Source organism: Mastomys coucha, unplaced genomic scaffold (genome assembly GCF_008632895.1).
Source record: "Mastomys coucha isolate ucsf_1 unplaced genomic scaffold, UCSF_Mcou_1 pScaffold5, whole genome shotgun sequence".
Taxonomy (NCBI): Eukaryota; Metazoa; Chordata; class Mammalia; order Rodentia; family Muridae; genus Mastomys; species Mastomys coucha.
The window spans coordinates 8235342-8258790 of record NW_022196911.1 but is presented as its reverse complement, the minus strand read 5'-3'; the positions used below and the strand labels follow the sequence as shown (position 1 = coordinate 8258790).

The following is a 23449-nucleotide window of genomic DNA, read 5'->3' as shown; positions in this document are numbered from 1 at the left end:
TCTACCATTGTTGATCTCAGTTGGGCCACACTCGGCTGCTGAACTTGCTTGAGGTACTGGATTTGAGTCTGTGCAAAGCAAAAGAAACAATTACTACCAAATCAAAAGAAACCTTAAGAAAAAGAGAAATACCCTTTTATTAACTGGACAGTCAGTCAGCCTATTTGTTAAGTCTGTACCCCTTTGATATTAAGTCTCCCTAAAGTTAAGGGTGTAGCTCTTTAATAGACAGCACACATGGAACAAGGCTCTTGAGTCCAATCTGACCCAAACACCACCACCACTACCACCCCTTAGAAAAATGACCAAAACTGAGAATGATGGCACATGGCTATACTTCCAGCCCTTAGGAAGTGGAAGATTTTAAGCTACAGGCCAGCTTAGAAAATAAAGCAAGACCTTGTCTTAACAAAACAAAGATACCAGCTGGGCAGTGGTGGCACAGCCTTTAATCCCAGCACTTGGGAGGCAGAGGCAGGTGGATTTCTGAGTTCGAGGCCAGCCTGGTCTACAGAGTGAGTTCCAGGACAGCCAGGGTTGAGAAACCCTGTCTCAAAAAACCAAAAAACCAAAACAACAACAACAACAACAACAACAACAAAAAAACCAAAACAAACATACCAGAGGCTGGGGATGTAGCCTAGCATTTGCATTATATATACAAGGCCCTAGGTTTTGGTCCCTACAACCACAAAGGAACAAGGGGGACAAATGAAAAAAACAGGTGTTTGTTTGAGGTTACTTTCACTGTACAATCAAAACAGCATTAAAACAAAACAAAACAAGGGCCGTATTGTAAGCTGGGGAGTGTTGGCGCATGCCTTTAATCCTAACTCTTAGGAGGCAGAGGCAGGCCTCTGAGTTCAAGGCTAGCCAGGTCTACAGAGCACGGTCCAGGACAGGTAGGGCTACAGAGTCCTGTCTGAAAACCAAACTCAACCAAACCAAATCAAACCAAACCAGGGTTGTATCATGCTCAGCAGTTAAGAGGATAAACTGGGGTCTGAAGAGATAGCTCAGTGGTTGAGGGCACTGACTGTTCTTTCAGAGGACAGAGGTTCAAATCCCAGCTCACAACTGTCTGTAACTTCAAGATCTGACACCTTCACACAGACATACACAGACATGCACGGAGGAAAAATACCAACGCACATAAAATGGAAATAAATAAATAAATAAAGAGCATGAACTGTTTTTACACAGGCAGAGGATGAAGAGTTCCAGCTCTCAGCATCCACAATGGAAAGCCCAAAACTGCTTATGACTCTAGCAGGGTTGGGAGCAGGGTTGTGGGGGTGGATCCAATACCTCTGGCATTCTCCAGCAGAAACCCACATAGACACATGCATTAGTAAAAATAATAACTTAAACCCAAACCCAAACCAAACTGAGCAAGGTGGTTCACAGGAGGCAGTCTGATCTATGCAGTGAGTTCTGAGCCAGCCAGGGTTATATAGTGAGATCTAGTCTCAAGACAAAACCAAAAAAACAAGAACATTTTTATTTTAAGGACTGACAACTGCTAGAAAGAAGCAAAGTTTAAAATTTTATTATAGAAAACTGGTGAAGTCTTAGCTTACTTCTTGCTTCAACTCCATAAAACTCCCACAGACAAGGTTAGACTCTCATACAATCTCCACTTCTAAATCTAAAACAGCAGTGACATTGTATCTTTATATTAGTGAAATTCTATAGCATCTTAAGTAGTTTCTCTAGGTAGATCTGATTCAGAAAATAACAATATTGTACATAACTGATCTAGACTAAGCAAGCCAGATAAGTAGAATCCTAGCATTTACGCTTCTTGACTTTTAAAGTAGAACTTTTTACATGGTGCTAGAACCATCTTACTTACATATGAAACTTTCAATTTCAACTTCAATTGTGCTATTTACTAGCGCTCTAAAATAACCTTTTCTAAAATATGAATTAAAATTCCTCTAATCTCCTTCAAACCCAAATTAAAACTGGATCAAGAATCTTGTCGTGGTCTAACGTTTGCTTTTCAAAGTTTAAAAAAGTTACATTTATTATTTTGTGTTTATGGGGTGAGTGCAGTCCCCTTCCTCCCACCATGTGGGTCATGGGGGTTAAACTCAGGTCATTTAGCTTAACAGCAAGCATCTTTAACTACTGAGCCATATAATCAACTCTACCCTACCCTAAGTTTTAAGAAAATGAAAGTTTATATTCCCTACCATAAATTTAGTAGAAGGCACAAGTATACTGATTGACTTGAGACTATATTTACTTATGAGTTCACTGTACACAAATAGAAAAGAATAATTATGTAGGCCTGGCCAGCCTGAAATTCAGAAGTCCACACTGTATAGAGCAGGGATTAAAGCCATGAGCCCACCAAGAATGCTCTAACAGTATTTACTTAATTTTGTATCTGTATGTTAGCATGAGCATGTGCCTGAGGGTGCCCCCCCGAGGCCACCAGATCCCTGGGAATGGAGTCATATAGGGAACTGAGTGTACTGGGAAGAGAACTCCAGTCCCCTGCACAAGCAGTAAGCAAGCACTTTAACCATTAGACCATCTTGATCAGTCCCTTATGGAAAAATGTAAAAGAAACTAAGTTTAAACAGAAAGTTTACCTGTTAATTCAAAGTATTTCTAGCTACTAAAGTATTTTAAGAGGAGAGTAAAACAGCAACATGTAGAGTGTCTCACGTGCTCTCCTCATTAATTATAACAGTCTCACAACACTGACTCAGACTTAATCCCAACAGTCAGCACTGTTGGTCATGAAGAGGTGAGTGTAACCAGAACAAACTTTGTTTGCTAGGGAAAAAAACATTAGGGAAGAAAACATGAGGAAAGAAAGATAGTTTTAGGGCTGGCAAGATGGCTAAGTAGCTAAAGGTGCCTGCTGTCAGTCCTGATAATCAGAATTTAATTCCCAGGATCCACATGATGGAAAGAGAACCAACTCCCACAAGCTGTCCTCTGACTTACATCTGCAGGTCATAAAATATCCATAAATAAACAAAATGTAATAATAAAAAAGTTTTAAAGGCTAGCAAGATTTTCAGTGGGTGAAGGCACTTGTTGCTAAGTCTGTTGACCTGAGTTCAATCCCAAAGTTCTGCATGGTGAGAATGAATTGCTGCAAGCTGTCTTCTGACTTTAAAATTTTACTAAGATGTAAACGTGTGTTTCTATGTAGGTCCGAGAACCATCTTAAGTGTTAGGTGGCTACACACCTATGGTATCTTCCCTCCCTAGACAATATCCACTTTGTTTCTGGAGGTTAAGTATCTTTTTTTTTTTCCTTCAAGACAGGGTTTCTCTGTATAGCCCTGGCTGTACTAGAACTCATTCTGTGGATCAGGCTGGCCTCAAACTCAGAAATCCGCCTGCCTCTGTCTCCCAAGTGCTGGGATTAAAGGCGTGTGGCACCACTACCCGGTAAAGTATCTTACTGGCCTGTCACTTGTTGATTGCAGCCAGGAAGCCCCAGAGATCTGCCTTGCTCCACTGGTTCTCCTTAGGGCTGGAATTACAAATACACCTCCCCATGTTCATTTTGCACTGGGATTTTGAACTCAGGACCTTAACCCTACAGACATTCTCATAGTTCTGTTTAACTATTTGAAATTATCACCTACTTTAATTACTCCATTCTTACTTTTATCCTGATCCCGGAAAGCAACAGGTCTCACTAAAGTAGCCTACTATCTTTCTGACTGCTAAACATAACAATTTTCAATTCCTATTTTTACTAAAACTAACTTTTGTCTCGACACTTTAAAAAAAAAGATTTATCCATTAGGTGAGGTGGGGTGTGCACACCTTTAATCCTGGCACTCTGGCAGCAGAGGCAGGTAGATCTCTGAGTCAGAGGCCAGTGTATCACAGTGAATTTTCAGAACTGCCAGGACTAAATACAGAGAACCTATCTCAAAAAACAAAACTAAACTAAAAAGATTTACATTTTCTTATATGTTGTGTTTTGCCTACACACATGTACATGCATCATTTGTGTTCCTGGTCCCAGGAGAAGTCAGAAAAAGGGTTTGGATCCCTTGGGACTGGAGTTACAGTTTGTAAGTCACCATTTGATTGCTGGCAATTGAACCTGGTCCTCTTCAAGAACAGCTGAACCAACTCTCTAGCCTACCTCTAACACTATTAATAGTTCTTAACAGGTGGGCTGGTGATGGAGTGGACAGAAGAGGTGATACTACAGTTCCTGTTCTCCTAACATTATGCTCTTCTTTCTAAATTTGATCTCTTTCAAGTCAGTCATATAATATAAACAAGACACCGACCTATGACTTACTCTTAATACCTTGCCCAACAAGATCTAATTGATCAAGTCCTACTGATTGTGCCTGAAAGACTAACACATCCTTCCCAGATACCAGTGAGTTAATCACCCCACCAATCTTTTGGTGAAAAAATTTCCACTGGTAGCTGTGCAGAGTGGTGCATGCCTTTAATCCCAGCACCAGGGAGGCAGAAGCAGGTCCATCTCTGTTAATTTAAGCCCAGTCTGGTCTATATAGGCAGTCCTCCAGGCTAGCCAGAGCTACATAGTGACACATTGTCACACAAAACAAAAAAACAAAATTTAAATTAAAAAAATTCTCCAGATGTTACTTCTATCTAGGATAAACCGTAAGTCCCTAAGCCCTTAACCATGTTTCAGCCATACCTATGACTACAACTTTATGTGTCCTTTCCCTGTTTTGTTCCCAGTGCTGCCTGCAAAGCCTCACCTCTGAATTGTAGCTAAAAGAACAATGGCTGTATTATGTAGGGAAAGACATAAACAATATGTCAAGGGCCGGAGAGGCAGCTCAGTGCTTAAAGCACTGGCTGTCTTGCTCTGGCACTCACATTGTGGCTTACAACTATAAGTAACTCCTCTTTCAGGGGATTCATTGCCCACTTCAGGCATCTAGAGACACCAGGAATACATGTAGTACATAGTCATAAATGCAGGCCAAATACTCATACACATAAAGTAAATATTAAAATGACAAGAAATGATTAAGGCTTTTTAAAAAACCCAACCCAAAACAAAACAAACCTAAAATAAACCCAACTCAAACTGTGATGGAGCGCTACCGCTCTCAACACCCTGGTCATCCAAAGTACCACTGCATATACAACAGTTACACACTCAGAAGAGAGTAGCAGAAATTGCTTAAATGCTAGCAAAAGATACACAGATTCCATCAAAATTAGGAATCAAGATAGAAGCAAACATAGAACATTCCCAACCACTCTCCACTGTACCCTTTAAAAAATATGCACTTGCATTTGCTATTATCACTATTTAAAAATAACCTGTATGGATCCCATAACTAGAGACTACAATGCTGAGACACTCACAGTGCACTCTTGCATCTCCTGCTCCTTGGTTGCTAGCCGCATGACAAGAATGTTCTCCCTGCGTGCAGACTCCTGTTGTTGCTGCTTTAGTTTTTCTTCAGATTCCCTTAAACCAGTCACATCGTTTGCTGAGTAAAAGAAAAGAAATCCAAAATTACAAATCTCATCTCAAGATCAAATTGAACTAACCAAAAGAAAGTTCTATCTCTGTCAAGATTAATCAAGAAATTCATCACCTTTAAGTTTTCATATTGTATTAGAAACAACAGTGTTTGTTCTTGGAGACTTCCCCAAGGAGGCAATGGTGTTATATCACACTGAGCTGCTTCTGTACTTCAGTCACACCTAGACACAGGAAGCCACACTCCTACACTCATTTATAGTATATTTAATATTTATAAACCTCCCAATAACACATTCTAACAGACTCACTATAACAATCACATAACTGGTCTGGCAGAGTAGTCTCTGTATCACAGCGCTCAGGAGCCTGTGGTAGGAGATCTTAATTCCAGGAGAACTCGGGAGGCAGAGGCAGGGAGATCTGAGTTCAAGGCTAGCCCAGTCTACAGAATGATAGGCCAGACAAGGTTTCACAGAGAAAACCTGTCTCAAAAATCCAAAAAAACCCAAACAAAACCAAAAATGCCCCTGCAACAACCCTGCCTCAAAAAGCGACACAGACAGAAGCCACTGACGACACAAACAAATAAATAGCACCACTGACTTTTCTACACCACACCTATGAATGAGTACAGTTCTGGAAGCTCCAGTTACCTGGACTGGGAAAACTGTAGTAGTCACTGTACTTCACAGTAGTATGTTACTCTAACTCAGAGATAGTACCAGACTAACAGTCGTATTAAGGCAGAAAGTCTGTGGTTTGGCAGATGTTTGAAAATCTGTACTCAAAGACCTATGTCCTAGTGTCACACAGGATGCCCTCTTCTGGTATATCCGAAGACAACTACAGTGTAACCACATATAAATAAGTAATTCTAAAGAAAGACTTATACTTCATTTTGAGAATACACATCTGTCTTCCTTGTTGCCAGGGATTTGTCAGAAACAAACAAATCACCATTTATCTCAAACATTATTCATTACATTTTTCCGATTCTTACAGTGTCTGGACACAGCTCTTATAATAGAACAATAAACAATATTATAACAATTATAATAAAAAATAACTGAACAAAAAAAACTGTTATCTGCTTCAACAAAGCCCATTTACTCTGTAACAAGTTTTCAAAAGACAACTGCACGATCTTTACCTAAGAAGATCAAACTTACAATTAAGATCTGTGTACTTTCCCTCCAAAGCTTGAACATATGCTTCATATTGTTTCCATCTAAGCAAAGAGTAAATTCATATTAGAGGTTATATTGAAATTACCTTTCTAAGAGTAAAAACTGTGCTGGATTATTTTTAACTTTGACATAATTACAAACAGTTTGACGAGCAATAGATTCATTAGCTTTACTGTTTCTTCTCAATTTACAGAAGACAAGTAAAAGAAGTTATACCAAGGCAAAAGAACATACATAGGTTGGGCATGGTGGTACCCGGCCTACAATCCTAGTAAACTACAAAGGTTGGAGGAGGATGGCATGCTCTAGGCCAACTTGGCAACTTAGCAAGACTATCTCATATTAAAACAAACAGGAACCAGGTAGTGGTAATTTTAATTTCAGCGTTGGGAGGCAGAGGCAGACAGATCTCTGTGAGTTCGAGACCAGCCTGGTTTGCAGAGTTCTAGGACAGCCAGGACTACATATAGAAACCCTGTCTTACTGGACAGTGGTGGCGCACACCTATAATCCCAGCACTTGGGAGGCAGAGGCAGGTGGATTTCTGAGTTCGAGGCCAGCCTGTTCTACAGAGTGAGTTCCAGGACAGCCAGGGCTATACAGAGAAACCCTGTCTCGGAAAAACCAAAAAACAAAACAAAACAAAACAAAAAAACAAAAAAACAAAAAAAAGAAAGAAACCCTGTCTTGAAAAACCTAGGGGTGGGAGTTGGGGATAGAGATCATCCTTTGACTGCAACTTTTAAAATGTTACATGACAAAAGAAAAAATTGTATTGAAGTAAGACAACTGAGCAGACTATATACCCTGCTTCAGAAAAACATTCATGTCTATAGGTTTTGGTAAAAACGTATTATTGTGTTTGAGCTCACATTTGCCATGGTACACATGTGGAAGAGGCTAAGGGATAGTCCTGTAGAGGTTTTTTTCTTTCTTTCCAGCTTTATGTGGGTTCCAGGGATTAAGCTTAGGCTACAGCTAGGACTATACAGAAAGGGCCTTTACCTACTGAGCCATCATGCCCTCCTCGTGCTTGCTGATTTATTAAACTAAACACATCCTCTACCAAGGTATATATTAAATATTAATGTATCCTGTGTAGCTGAGTATTTTAGCTCTAAAAGAAAATTTGGTCTATGTCAATCTAGAAATCACCTAAACTAATGTTATATTTCTTCTTGCTTATATACTGAAGAACCATAGGAAACATGTCCAAAAAAAAAAAAAAAAAAAAAAAAAAGCCAAGTGACTTGAGGATATATTAACATTAAAAAAAAAAAAAAAAGGTCAGATAGGATCAAGTAATAATGGCATATGCCTTCAATCCAGCAGTGGGGTTTAAAGACAGGTGAACTCTTTGGGTTAGAGGTTCCAAGACAGCCAGAGCTATACAAAGAAACTATGTTTCAAAACAAACAAAAAACCAAACAAAAACAAAACTGAAGAAAAATAACTCCCCCACACACCCCAATTCCCACCCCCCAAAACCAACCAACCAAATAAAAAAACTCAAACTAAACCAACCCCCAACAAACAATACAAAACAACCACGTCAGCTACTGTAGTGGAGACATGCCCATATTCCTGTCCCTTGGTGGGCTAAGGCAAGAAGATCTTAACTTCCATAGGAAGACCCTGTTTCAAACATAATCAGTAACAAGCAAATCCCACCAAACAAGCAAACCCAAACTAGAGATGGCATAATGGTAAGGAGTCACGGTATGTTGTTTATAAATTTTTGATGAAAGAACATTTTACCTTAGAATTAACTCATCCCGTGCCATAACTTTGAAGTCTGATTCACTCAGTCGGACCTAGAAAGAAATTAAAAACAGACTGAGTATTCTTTCAGAGTGCAAAGTGGTTTCCACAGAAGCAACTCTGAAAAATAGCTTTAAACTAAACGTGAAGGTTGGAGAGAGCTTAGTGGTTAACAGTGCTTGGAACTCTTCACAGGACCAGTTCAGTTCACAATACCTACATCAGACGGGGTAGACACCTGCCTGTAACTCCAGCTCCAGAGGACACCTTTTCTCCACTTTTGGAGCACCCCCAACATACAGATACACAAAAAATTAAAAATGAAAACCAAACAAACAAAAATCCTTACTAAAAATGAAAAATTCACATCAACCAAATTAAACTTGCACATGCTACATCAACCCATATTTGCATCCATGAGCATACAGTCCAAACAAAGTAGCTTTATTTGTGACTGTCCAAACTGAGAACCTCCAAGTATCCTTTAACAGTTAAAAGCTTGTAAAAATAACACAGGGAAGCAGGTGGATACCTGTGAGTTCAAGGCCAGCCTGTTCTACAGATGGAATTCTAGGACAGCTAAGGCTACATAGAGAAACCATTTTGAAAAACCAGAAAACAAAAAACTGCAATCTCGCCATATATTCAATCTTCTTCAGCAGAAAGTAGAAATAAGACTACTGATACGAGATACAAATTTCCAGGAAGTTATGCTAAGTGAAAAGGTGATCTTAGGAGGACATACATGCATGATTTCCCTGGGGCAGGAGGAGGGATTAAAGTGCCTGTGGGAGAGCCTGTGGTGAGGATTCAGAGGCTTATCTTGAGACAGAACTGCAGTTTTACACATAGGGAATGTTTGAAAAAAAAATGAGGAAATTTGAAAAACTCGAGTCTACCAGTTCCCTAGTTTTAAACTATTAATCCAGATATCAATTTTGAAAGAGGCTCATAGAACGTTCCTAAATATCTTTGAAAACGTCTTATCAATCTATAGCTTTCTATTAGTTTAAAAGTAGAACCTAGGGGGCTGGAAACATGGCTCAGTGGTTAAGAGCACTGACTGCTCTTCCAGAGGTCCCCAGTTCAATTCCCAGCAACCACATGGTGGCTCACAACTATCTGTAATGGGATCTGATTCCCCTCTCCAGGTGAGTCTGAAGATAGCTACAGTGTACTCAAATACATTAAATAATTTTTTTTAAAGTAGCACCTAAGCTGAAATCATTTCATGCATTTAGAAATGCTTTCTCCTAGGCTCTATTAATTTATCTTATTAAAAAAAAATTCTGGCCAGGCAGTAGTGGTGCATGCCTTCAATCCCAGCACTTGGGAGGCAGAGGCAGGGGGATTTCTGAGTTCAAGACCAGCCTGGTCTACAGAATGAGTTCCAGGACAGCCAGGGATACACAGAGAAACCCTGTCTTGAAAAAACAAATTCTTGGAGGAGGGAGCCTAGGTAAAAGAAGTGTCTGCACGATATGCATGAAGCCTACTTTGATTCCTAGAAGCACAGAAAACACTTTCTTTAAAATGTTTCTAAGTACTAACCAGTAACACCAGTGTTACAATACAAAACAGGAAAAACACCGAACCAGAAAAAAGCAAACCACAGTTCCCACATCACTAAATACTTAGTTTGTTATTCACTCCTGTGTAATGTTGATTCCATAACTTCAGACAAAATTTTATATAACCCTTTTCCAAAATGAATTACAAATCCTTCCATAGCCTTTGTCACACTGTTTCACAGAACCTCAGAATATATGCAGTATTATCTATAAGTAATGATAGTTAAACTCAGTAAAGGACTATAGAACCAGAAAATTAAAAGTTAGAAAATAAAGGGGAAAAAAACAGACTACAAGAACTAATTAGTTGTAGCCTTGAAAAATACTCAGAGGGATAGATTTAAGTTACAACCCTGGGGGTTTAACAAAAAGAAAAATTAGGAACATATACATATACATATGTGTAAAATCTGTGAAATATTCAGAAGTTGTTCATGCGTGTATATGGCAATGTAATACAGGCTAAGAATTGAAGATCACAAGAATCCTGTAATGCCTTCTAGAAGTTGTGAAACTGAGCACATACAAAAACACATCTTAACACTTTGTAGTCCCCTGATGCAAACATAGTATAAGGGAAAGGAAGTGAAAATTAAGGACATAGAATAGTCCTTTAAACTTTAAAAAAAACCAAACAAACGAGTGTTTGAAGTTGCTGAAACATACCTTTTTAGGAAGAGGTTCTTCGTTGGTCATCTTGCACCCTAAAAAAAAGGAGTGGGGGTTAGGAGGAAAGATTTTCAGTTGATTTTCTTTCAATTAAAGTTTTTTCTCCTCAAAGTTAAAACAATACTGTTTCTTTTGAACCAGTTATTAGCAAATGTTAACATGAAATAGTTATTAAAACAATCTTGTATTTCACAGTAATTTGGTCCCTTCATTCACTGTAGTGAAAGGGATTTAACTCAGGACTCTTCACATTTTAGTTAAGTGTTAGCTAGGATAGCTTTAATTAACAAAAAAAAAAGGCACAAAGACATGAGTACCCCCTGTAACTTTCACCAAATTTCCTTGCTGCTAACATCTTTCATCATTATGGTTATGTAATTGTTTTGGTTTTTTTGTTTTTTGTTTTTTCGAGACAGGGTTTCTCTGTGTAGCCCTGGCTGTCCTAGGACTAAGAGATCTACCTGCCTCTGCCTCCCAAGTGCTGGGCTGCTTATGTAATTTTTTAAACATGTTAATCATTGAGGCAGGTTGCTGAAGGATTAGGACAGCACCAGCCACTGTGACAGTGAAGCAGAATCCATTGTGTGATTCACTACATTCTAACAATGTTAAATATAAAGTATATATACCTTAAAGACAGAAACATGTAACAAATGGACCTTAAACAATGCATTGTACAGAACAGGGACAGCTAACCTAACAAATATAAAACCTTCATTTGAAGACTTTGAGCAGTAGACAGTACTTGACTCAGTTTGATGGACAGTATTTTTTTAATCAAAATTATTTTGAAGTAATAATTTATATACAATTAAAACATGAATTCTTGTGTTGGAGAGATGGTCCAGCAGTTAACTGCTCTCAAAACAGACCTGAATTCAGTTCCCAGCATTCACATAAGGTGGCTCACAACTCCAGCTCCAGGGAGAACCAACACCTCTGGCCTCCACAGGCAAGCATATATGCACACTAGGACACACAGAGAGAATTAAAAATAAATCTTTAGGGGCTGGAGAGATGGCTCAGCAGTTAGGACCAACTTTTCCAGAGGTCCTGAGCTTAATTACCAGAAACCATATGGTGGCTCACAATCTATAGTGAGAGTCAATGCCCTTTCTGGCATGCAGGCATACAAGAGAGCAGAACATGGCACACATTGTTAATAAACATTTTTTAAAAAAGTATCACATGGGTAAAGGATGTAATGTAGTTGTATACTGCATGCTAAGTACATGCAGGGCTCTGGAACTGCAAACGAGGAAAAAAATACACACACACTTTTCCATTTTGAATAGCCAGGACTTATTGAGTTCCAGGCAGCCAGGGCTACAGTGAATGAGACCCTGTGTCAAAAAACAGAAAAGTACAACAAGAAAACCTGCCCACTATGGCACAGCACATATAGTTCAGTACAGCATGCAGGTGGCAGAGGCTGGAGAGTTTCAAGTTCTATAGCAAAGAAGTTGCAGGCCAGTCAGGGCTACACAGAGGCATACCATCTTAAAAAACAAAAAAACCAAGGCAAAACAGAAAAATTCAAACACAAATAATTTGGCAACCTTCCAACACATTAAAAGATGACTGGTTTTAAAATTACACAAGGGGTAAGCAGCTGGAAAGATGATGGCTCAGAAGTTAAGAATACTGACTGGCCTTTCAGGGGACCTGGTTCAATTTCTAGCACCCACAGTAGCTCTTAACAATTGTAACTCCAGTTCTAGGTATCTGACAACCTCTTCTGAACCTCCAAGGGCACAGCATAGACACGGTACAGAGACAGATGTATAGACAAACCAACCATAACATAAAACAGAATAAATGTATTTTTAAATTTAAGTTATTTGTGTAGACAGTTCAAAGAATATATCTCAATTGAGAACGCCATCTACTCTTAAAGTCTAGCTTAGGTTGTGGAATTGTTTTAGTTGACTAAGTGCCTAGCATTCCAGATCATAACACTATGATCCTAAGTTAGGCAACTTAGTACTCTCTGGAGAAAGGCAATCATGGGCCAAGGTAAGTTATGCAAGAAGACATGTATATACCTCGCTAAAATTAATCACAATGGATGTAAGAAATGGCATCGTCTGGCAGTGCTGGAGCCTCAGCACTGCAGGAGGAAGGGGACTCCTAGAAATCAGAACACTACTTCAGTCTCACAGGTTTATCTGATCAAGTCACTTAATTCTTTGGGCTTTAGTTTCCATATCAGTCAAAGAGAATGCCAGTGATGCTTGGTGCACAAACTGCTGCAGATCTGTTATTGGTACCATAAAAATACTATACAAACAAGGACTGCTTGAACACAATTAACATAGAAAATAAACTTTACCAACTTTATCTTTAAGGCAAAGAACATTGAATTCTAGTCTGATGGAAATGCTTAACATCTTATACCAACAGCTTATTCAATTATGGGAATACTGAAAAAATTCCCCAAGCTTAGAGACAAGAAATATAAAGTATTTAGAGGAAGAAAGTGGGAGATAAAGAATGCTATCTTACATCTTGCTTCGCTAAAGCTGATAAAGTAGAACTTCTAAAGAGCATGATACAAGCAATATAACTATATTACACACCAATAATCTAGACAGCTAACAATATTTTCAAGAGAAGCCTACAGTATATACACAAAAGACAGGAGGGATTTTGAAAATGGTAATGCTCTATCCAAATACATCAAAAGGCTATTACAAACCATAATTTAAGTAGTGTACAAATACACTCATCTCATCTATTTAAGAGTGAAGAACTAAAGCACTCTTAGAAACACATCTGCCCAAATCCTTAAAATTCAGTTTCAATCACTTCAGAAGCCATCCTGTAGACTGCAACCTTCCCCAATTTGCGGGAGCAGTAGTGAATGAATGAATGAGTGAAACCTAGCCACCTCAAAAATGTCTGTTTTCAACAGTTTCAAACATCTACATGTTTACCTATAAGAAAACCTGATGCTTGTTTTTTTAAAAAGGCATTTAAAAATTTTTATGAATGTTTTGCATGTATATATGTGCATCACGTGCATCCCTTATGCCACCCACTGAGGTCAGAAGAGGGAAGAGAGAGTTAAGGATGGTCATGAGCCATCATTTGGGTGCTGGAAGAGCAAAAAGTGCTCTGAACTGCTGAGCCAACTCTCAGCCCCAATGCTCAAATATATAAGCTAAGGGGGGGGGGGAGTAGAATTTGTAGTAACTGATGTGTGACGTCCACTTAACTTTCCAAATAAAATTAACTATATGAAAAAGCTAGGCTAGAGTGTGAAAACGATGAAAAGGGTGTAAATAAAACTTAAGACTATAACATGCTCCTTTAAGGCTCACCGATCTTTACAACCAGTTTACTGTGTCTTAGTCCTTTGGGGTCAAATTAACTCACTTCCTCATTATCAAACCAAGGACTGTGGGCTCGGGGAATAGCTGAACGGCAGAATGCTGGCTTAGTATGAATACACAGGCCTAGCTGGCCCACACCCCATAAAACAAGCACACAAACAGGAAAACTTAGGCCTTTTCCTATTGTGCACTCACTATCTTATGAAAAAGAATTTTAAGTATGGTCAAATCAGACTTACAGAGATCCAAAACTAGACTAAAAGTTCACGAAAAATTCCACTAAGCTGTCAAAAAAAAATTAACTACTCTCACAATGCATGCACTTATGTAAAAATGGAAGTCCACAGGAGAACGTTGTGGCTTCAATGACAAGCTATTGCGTGAAGTTCGTTTTTTTTTTTTTGTTTTTTTTTTAAAAAAAGAACAGAATGCTTCACTTGTGTCGTACAGAACTGTGGGTACCTCTGGGTTCCGGGTGACGAACCCTGGAAGGTGGAAGGGGGGCAACAGAGGCGGGGAAAGGACCGGCATGGCCAGTCAGCCCGGAGAGGGCGGCCTCCGGCCTCCCCGCCTCCGGTAACGCCCGCCTTGTCCTCGGCCGTCAGGGACGGAAGTAGAATGGCCGTGAAGCGGTGCAAGTATCCCCACGGGCAGCAAACCGCTCTGCCTAACGGGAAGCCTGCGCGGCCGCAGGCCCGGTCGTCATCCGGGCCTGGAGTTTCCCCGGGTCCAGGGCGGCCGCGCCTCGCTTCCCGGCCCTGCCGGCCCTCGTGGCCGTCCCGCTGCGGGCTGCACCTACCTTCCCCGAGACTGCGCGGGCGCCGCCAGTCACACAGGCCGAGGCCGCGCCGCCGCCGGCCCCCCCGCGCTCCTCCCGCCGCAGCGCTGGCTGGCGATCGCCTTTATTTGCGGGTCTCGCAGCCACAAAATGGCGCTGAGGGAGGAAACCAGGCCCCGCCGCCGGCCCCGCCCCGCCTCGAGTGCGCCCCGCCCCGAGCGCGCCGCCGATACCCCTCCCGTGGCCCACTCACCCGAGACGCGCCTCTCGGGCGCCTCCGGCGAGAAGAGGCCGGCTGGGCCCGCTCGGGGCCTCGGGGCGCGGAGAGGCAGCGGCACTCTGCCGCCTCACCCAGACCGTCAGCGGAAACCCGCACCTGCCCCGTGGGGGCTCGGCAAGCTCAGCCCGGCTGGGGAGGGAAGCGGCCGGAGAGAAGGGCGGGCCCGCGAGGTCGGAGGTCACTCGCGAGGCATCTCGGGACGGCGGCCGCAACCGGACACGCTCGGCGGGGCCACCTGCGGCTGCTGCGCGGCCTGGGCGGAGGAATCCGAGCCGGCAAGTGCGTGATTGGCTCTTTGCTGCACTCTTATATCACAGCTCGGGATGCTTCCGCGCGCGCTGCCGGAACGCGGAGACAGCCGCTTCACGTTTAAGGACCCCTCTTTTTCTAAGTTTGGGGGCCTTAGAAGCCGTCGCTGTCCCTGCGGCCGTCGGCTTCGCTCCCGGGGCGCATCTGGGCTTGAGTCGAGGAGCAAGGAGGCTGCGCGTGTGGGCAGTTCCAGGGTAGGTTGCAGACAGGAAGCCCCGGGAAGGCAGCCGGGTGAGGATTCTGGAGTCCGAGAAATCACTCCAGTAAAGGCAGTCGCTGGAGTACAGGAAGAACGACGTTACGTCTCTTCAGCACTTCCCAAATGGGACCGTCATATTTAGGCTTTTATGAGAGCCGTTAATCCCCAGCGAAGGTCTCCTGGCTGAGATCATTTATAAGGATACAATTACAGTAGAGACCAGGTGATCAAAGGAGCCATGGTGTCTCACTAGGCTAATAGAAAACATTTGCAGTTTACGTCGCAGGGTCCTTGGAAAACTAAAGAAAATGGGGAAGGACATGAACAGATGATTCACAGAGAAGAGATCCTTAAATATTCCATAGGAGGATCAACTTTGTTTATAATGGAAACTTACATTGAAATCCTGTTTCCTGGTGAGGATGCAGGCATCAGTAGTTATGTATTCCTTTGGAATGAGTCCCGGGTTGAGTGAATAAAGCAAGGTGTAGAAATACGTATACGTATATATGTAGGCACATATTGGGAAGACGGAAGGATATTGCAGAATCTTAATAGTTACTCAAAAAGAGGGTAATGGCTGTAGGAGATAAAGGTAGAAACAAGACTTCTCTGAGTTTTCAAAATTTATGAAGCCAATAGTTAGAACAAAGAAGCCCTCCAAAGTAAATCGAAACAAACCAATTCACTCTTAAGTAGAAGATAACGGAACTGAGATATACAAAAGAAAGAATATAGCTGCGGTGTTTGAATTCCACACTCTGGCACTGTGCCTATGGAGGGCTCTGTGGTAGATATCTAGGAGTCAGTTTCACTAAGTGATTTGTAATTATAACACTGTTGCTGTGGTTTTGAAGTTATGTATATTGTAGTACAAACATTTTAATGTTACTTTTTCCAAAGGTTTCTAGTGTAAAAAGAAAATGAGATACAAATTCAAATAACAAAGAAGTTCAGAAACACTATTTGAAATTGAAATATCAACTTGAGGCTGGAAAGATGGTTTAGTGATTAAGAGTACTTGTTGCTCTTTCAGAGGACCTGGATTCAATTCCCAGCATCCACATGGTGGCTCATAATTGTAACTCTAGTTCCAGAAGATCTGATGACCATTTCTGGTCTCTGTAGGCATATATGTGGTTTACTGTAGTACAGACACATATTTGAACACATTGTATTAGTAAGGGTTCTCTAGAGTCACAGAACTTATGGGTAGTCTCTATATAGTAAGGAAATTTGTTGATGACTTACAGTCTGTGGGTGTGTGGGTCAGAAGAGAGTGGCAGATCTGGAACTGGAGTTACAGATGGTTGTGAACCACCATTTAGGTGCTGGGAACTATGCCTGTGTCTCTGGAATAACAGCCAGTGCTCTAATGACTGAGCTGTCTCTCCAGCGCATTTTAAATTAAGTGTTTTAGGGGACCAGAAAGAGGAAGGACAAAAAATAGTAATGAGGTATAAATATGACCAAAGTACCATATATACATGTATAAAAATAATGAGGGCCTGGAGACATTACCAGAGTACTCATGGGTTAAGAGCATGTGTTCCTCTCTCAGAGAACCCGAGTTCAATTCCCAGCATCTGTATCAGGTGGCTCATGACCACCTGTAACTCCAGCTCCAGGGGAGTCTGACCATACAGGTACATAGGTATATACATAAAAAATTTTGAAGATATAATGAAGCCCATTATTTTTTACAATTAATATCTGCTCATTTTTTTAAAAAAGTCTTAACTCTTTGAAGGGCTTTGAAGGGTGATGGATTGTCCCTTCTTCCCTGCTATTGAAGTGGTTTCCTGGGGCAATGGCTATTTAGTTGAATATTCCCAGGCAAAGGCTAGAGAGGTGATTCAGTGGTTAAGAACTTTTATCACTCTTGCGGAGGACCAGAGCTCAATTCTAAGCACCCACACGGCAGTTCACAATCATCCATAATGTCCTCTTCTGACCCGAGCTGGTTTCAGGCACACGAATGGCACACATACGTACATGCAGACAAAATATTTATACATATAAATCTAAAAGGACCCCCCCCCCCCAGGCAAAGCAGGATGGCTGTGCCTCAGTGGTAACTGTAAGTGCAGCTAGCACCCACTCTTGGTGTCTTAAGTTTTGTAAATTTATGTATATCCTGTCTGCAAGTATGCCTGCATTACCAAAAGAGGGCATTGGGCCATGGGCTGTTCTGGGGTTGCTGGGAATTGAACTCAGAAACTCTGGAAGAGCATCCAAGTATACTTACTGCTAAGGAACCTCCCCAGCCTCCACATCCTATTTTCCACTTAAAAAAAAAAAAGACCAGAACTCTTGGTTCCAGTTGAGTAGGATATATCCACAGGATTTAGGAGAAAAAAAAAGACAAACCAACCCATAGTTATAGTCTTGAGATCAGCAGGTGCTGGAAGTGGGAGAGAAGAGGAATCCACTGAGGAGGAAGGCTAAGAAACTTAGGGTCGTAGGTATATTGTGTGTGCTTACCCAGGTTTTTGTGTTTGTTCTTTATCTTGTTGCCCAGATATGTACACTTACTAAAATTAATCAAGCCAGCACTGAAAGGGCACATGCTGCATGAAAGTTATATGTAAATAAAGTTTGCAAAGAACTCATAACAAACCAAATGAGAACAGCAGAGGCTCAAAACTAAAAGATTAAAAGTTATAAAATATAATAATGTACATATAAAAATAACAAAAATAAAAGTTAAAAAAGCAGAGACTGTCTTTTGAGAGTCTGGTACACGGAGGAAGAAAGTCAGTCCAAGTCATGACTTGGGTTTGCAGAGAGAGGGCCCAGGGCAGGCAGAGGAGGCTGCCCTGGGAGGAAGGGGCTGCTCAGCTGTGCCCTGCTTGGAGGCTGGGCACTGGACTGCTGGAGTGACTCGTTCGAAGCCAGTCACCCTATTAGGCTGCCATAGAAGGGCATAGTTGGCTAAGTTGGGAGTGGAGACAAGGACTGAGGATATAGTTCAGCTGGTAGAGTGCCTGGCATATGTGAAGCCTTGGGTTCATGAAGCACTTTGTACACTAGGGGCAGGGACACACGCCTGTAACTCCAGCACTGATTGTTACAAAGGGTATGATCTAGCTTCCTGGAAGATGAGTAGAGAGCACAGCCTGACTTCCTACTAGCCTGAGTGCAGCAGGGGGGCTTTCTGGGTTGGCTTGTGTGAATAACGTTTTGCCTTTCTTGAAACTGTTGTTAAGGTTATAAGTTATAATTCTGTTTTATACAATATATAGTATAGCCATTGTTTATTATATGGAATATGTGCCAAAGGTAAATTTGAAATCACAGGAACCTGCGTGGAGGATTTCCCACAAGCCAAATTAGGGGCAGTTTTAGCATCAAAAGGGAGTTGATTGCAAACACTGAAAATGTGAAAACTCTAGCTTGTTTGCAATCCCAAAACTCAGGAACTGAGGCAGATGTTAGGAATTTGAAGGAACCTGGTCTACCTAGCAAGACTTGCCTCAAAAACAAAACAAAACAAAAAACAAAACAAAAACCAACCAACCAACCCACCCACCAATCAAACAAACAAAAAACCCAGCCTACAGCACCTGTTATTCTTGAAAGAAGAGAAAAAGAGGGAAAGCTATATTTTCATCTTTGGAAGGGACTATTAAATTAATGTAGTACTTTGAAATTTTAATTATTAGGAAATAGCATTTATTCTGCCTTAAATGTGCACTAACTAGGATGATGGGACATTCCATTAAGAGGCTAAAGTAGGAGGATGCTAGGTTTCAGACCAGCTTGGGCTACATAGAAAGAGCCTGTCTCAACAAACAACAAAACAATTCACCTCCAGTTGATGAAGGAAAACTTCTTGACATTCTGGTGTATGAAGCTAGGCTTTAACTACAGAGCTATCTGTATAGCCTGGAAAGGATTCCTTTTCAATAGAGTACCGTCTAGTAAGTGTTTCATAGATGATGGTAGAATTACAAACTAAGCCCCGTGTAAGTCCCAGTGAAACGCTTAACTCAGACAAAGATTATCAGCGGGCATTAAAATGTTTACAGGCTGGGAAGAGCTGTGGTGTGGAGCTCATCTTTACAGTGGAGCCCTCTGCTGGTCATCTTATGAAGCAAATTGTCAATTTAATAAGATAGAAAAAAACACAAGAAGGGGTTGTTGTGCAAACCTAATGATGCTACCAAAATTAATTATTCAAAATTTGTATGAGATGTAAAAGAAATTAATGTTTACTTTTAGAGTTTGTCATTATTTTGATTATTTGTATATATGTGGGTGTGTGCATGGGTGCCAGTGCCCACAGATGCCAGAGGCATTGGAACTCCTAGATCTGGAGTTTCAGGCCATTGTGAGCCATCTGATGTGGATACCTTTGAAAGGATAGTACACACTTTTAACCTCTGAGCCCTCTCTTTAGCTCTCTATTTTTCAAGTTTTAATTTTTTTTGGAGACATTGGCTGTAGGGGTGGTTCTGATGCTAAGGTCCTGTTCCCCAATTGGTTCTAGATCTTCCAGTAAAGAAGCCATGGGCTAGTTGCTTGGTGGAAGGAATAGGCAGGACTTCTGGGTCCCTGGAAGCAGGCAGACACAAGGGACGAGAGAGAGAATTTGCCATGCTTCTGATGGAAAAAAGTTGACCAGCCATGTGAGATTTTGAACAGAGTGGCCCCACAGGCTGCTCTTACAGGTAGGTGGTCAGGGTGTCTAGCAAGGACTAGATATACCTGAGCAACTAAAGTTTAGGACAAGTGGAGAGAAGCAGAACTAAGAATATCGGTAAGGGCATGCTTTTCCAGGTGGGAGATAGCAACTCCCAGCAATTGTGTCAAGAAGGCAAGTTGAAATTGAACAACTGTGTGCCTGTATCTTTTATCTGTGGATTCAATGGAAGCTGGGTGGGGGCTGGTAGCTCAGACCATTCCCGGAGTTTAGCAAAAGCTACACAAAACACAGTGTTTATCTGTGTAGTCCTGAAACTCCTTCTGTAGACCATGCTGGCTTCAAATTCACAGAGTTCCACTTGCCTCTGCCTCCTGAATGCTAGGATTAAAGACTTGCACCACTGTTGCTCAGCTTAAGTTTTAATTTTGTTTTAAATTATATGTGTGTGAGAGTGCATGTGCATATGTGTGGAGGGGTGACTGCAGAGGCAAGGAGGGGTACTGGAATTACAGGTGATTAGGAGCTGCCTGACCTGGGTGCTGGACCAAACTCAGTTCTCTGAAAGAGCAGTACATGTTCTTAATTGCTAAGCCATATCTTTATCACCCCTATTTTTAAATCTGTCTGTCTGTCTATCTATCTATCTATCTATCCATCCATCCATCCATCCATCCATCCATCAGAGTGAGTCTGTATAGTTTTGATCATCCTGGAACTCTATGTAGACCAGACTGGCCTCAAACTCACAGGATCCAGTCTCTACCTCCTAAGTGCTGGAATTAAAGGCATGTACCATTATGCCTGGCTATTTATTTTTTAAAATTAAAATTTATCCTGTATGCATGTGTGTGTGTGTGTGTGTGTGTGTGTGTGTGTACATGTGTGTGGGCATGCATGCCATGTCATGATGCTTGTAGAAGTCAAGGGTCAACCTGCAGGAGACATTATCTTCTTCTATCATGTGCGTCCCAGGAATCAAGCTCAGGTTGACAGTTTTGGCGGCAGGCACATTTACCTTTTACCCACTGAGCTATCTCACCCCTCCCCCCAATAAATATTAAACCAAATATTGAAATCCAAACCATTCCAAATAAGGCATCAAAATATAAGGACATTACTTCTTTATACTACCTGTTGTTTGGGTGCTATGATGGCACAATACATCTAGGCAGAAGCATGGACAGAGAGGAATCACCTATGGCCACTCACCTCTTGTGGCCAGGAAGCATAAGAAATAAAAGCCCAGGATCCCAATATCTCCTTCAAGAGCAGGCATCTCTACAGTGACCTAATTTCTCCTACTGACCTCACCTCCTGAAGGTTTTACTATCTCCCAATATTGCCAACCTGGGGACCCAGCATTCAAGACACAATCCTTTGGGGGGATATCCAATCACTTGGAAAACAATTGTATCAGTAAAAAGAAATACATCCTTGCCGGGTGGTGGTGGCGCAGACCTTTAATCCCAGCACTTGGGAGGCAGAGGCAGGTGGATTTCTGAGTTCGAGGCCAGCCAGGGCTACACAGAGAAACCCTGTCTCGAAAAACCAAAAAAAAAGAAAAAATAAATAAAAAAAACCCACATCCTTAGAAAGTCGTTTCTATGTCCTGTTCCCTATCATGTTTGTCCTTGCCACCCAGTCAATGTAAATCATCAGTTTCCTGAAAAGGCTCCAGTTCTTAAATGCCTAAGTCTCACTGCATTGCTGCCAAATTTTACTGGAGAACTGTGGCAAATGCTGTTGGGAACCATGCTCTTCCTGATGGTAGTGCACTCATTCTCTGCCCTCCCACCCTTGTGTGTGTGTGTGTGTGTGTGTGTGTGTGTGTGTGTGTGTGTGTGTGTAGACAGGGTCTCATATGACCCAGGCTGGCTTTGAGCTTGCTATATTAATGAGAGTGACCTTGAGCTCCTAGTCCTCCTGCTTCTTCAGACAAAAGCAAAAAGTAGCCACATTCTTCACCAAAATGCCACAGAAAGAGTCTCTAGGCCACATATTGAACTTTTCCACTGAAATTACTTGGGCCAGGTCCCCACAATTCAGACCCCTCTCAGTAACAAAGTCTTCCATATTCCTGCTAGGATAGCCCATTAAACCCCATTTAAAGCATTCCACTGCTTTCCAAATCCAAAGTCCCCAAATCCAAATTCTTCCAAACAAAAGCATGATCAGATAATGCAAGCATACAGATTACAGGTGTGAACCCCAATATCTGGGGCGATTAGTGCCTTGGTTCCATTTGAGTCATCATGTCTTCAGCCCAATAGTTCATCTTAATGAATTATTCCTAGAATAATTTTCCTAGAATAAGCCAATGTTGGCTTCCCTCCTCCTTTCTCCAATTTTCCTTTTCCTTCTCTTCCCTAAAACTTTGCCTTTCATATTTTGTTCTAGGCTTTTTGAGATATGATCTCATGTAGCACATGGTCACCTTCATCTCTTAGTGATCCTCCTGCCTCAGCCTTTCAAGTACAGGAGAATGGCTTCAAGTATGAAGCCACACTGTGTACTGTCCCCGCTGAGCCCAACGGGATTCCGGAGGCAGCAGCCCTACTGTCCCCGCTGAGCTCAATAGGACTCCAGAGGCAGCAGCCCGGCTCGGCCCATCAGGTGTTTAGGACCGGAGACAGCTCCAGGGATCAAAGACAGAAGTGGTAGCCCAGAATTCAAAAGGAACTGAACCTTTAATCCGCTTTCCTGCCTGGAGCCCTCGCTTGCAGGGGCTTGTTTACAGACTGATATGTTTTTTCCCTGTTCTCACTTCTATGCTAAAAGACATAAGATTGTTTTGCCTTAGGTATAAACATCCCGATTCACTAAGTAAAGATCACACCTTGATAAAATGTACTTGGTGTCGTTCCTTGTCTCCTAACCCACTTATCTTCACAGAAACTCGACTTCCCCAGTTCGTGAATCACCCACGGTAAGAAGTGAAACTGCGGGTCGGTTTCCTTCAACACTGGACCACATAGTGAGCTCAAAGCAAAACTTGATTGCATAGCACCGTAAAAACCAAAAAAAGAGGGTTGAGGTGTAGGCCAGTTGTTACAATCCTTGTCCAGCATGCACAAGGCCCTGATTTCCATCCCCAGCATTGCAAAATTGGACATGTGGTACATGCATGGATGGGAGGTCACCTGGAAGATCATCTTCAGTTACACAGAGAATCCGAAGTAGCCTTGAGACCTTGTCTCAAAAACCCCAAAACAGAAGACCCCCCCTGCATGAATTATAAA

The 23449-nt window shown here is 41.7% G+C and overlaps 2 protein-coding genes across 2 annotated transcripts in view; one reads left to right on the top strand and one right to left on the bottom strand.

The window, feature by feature from the left end:
* Wtap (WT1 associated protein) overlaps positions 1–14930 on the bottom strand; it is a 25194-nt gene extending 10264 nt beyond the window's left edge. The window contains exons 1-6 of the mRNA XM_031351629.1: positions 14796–14930; positions 10659–10696; positions 8419–8474; positions 6643–6701; positions 5350–5477; positions 6–68 (exon numbers count right to left, since the gene is read on the bottom strand). Coding sequence (XP_031207489.1) covers positions 6–68; positions 5350–5477; positions 6643–6701; positions 8419–8474; positions 10659–10688 — 336 coding nt within the window. The 5' untranslated portion in view covers positions 10689–10696; positions 14796–14930. The remainder of the gene's footprint in view (positions 1–5; positions 69–5349; positions 5478–6642; positions 6702–8418; positions 8475–10658; positions 10697–14795) is intronic.
* LOC116077235 (basic proline-rich protein-like) lies at positions 12668–22938 on the top strand. The gene is made up of 3 exons (XM_031351625.1): positions 12668–12677; positions 14424–15333; positions 22608–22938. The coding sequence occupies exons 1-3, from the start codon at positions 12668–12670 to the stop codon at positions 22621–22623; spliced, it is 936 nt and encodes a 311-aa protein (XP_031207485.1). The 3' UTR covers positions 22624–22938.
* Positions 22939–23449: the final 511 nt, after the last annotated feature.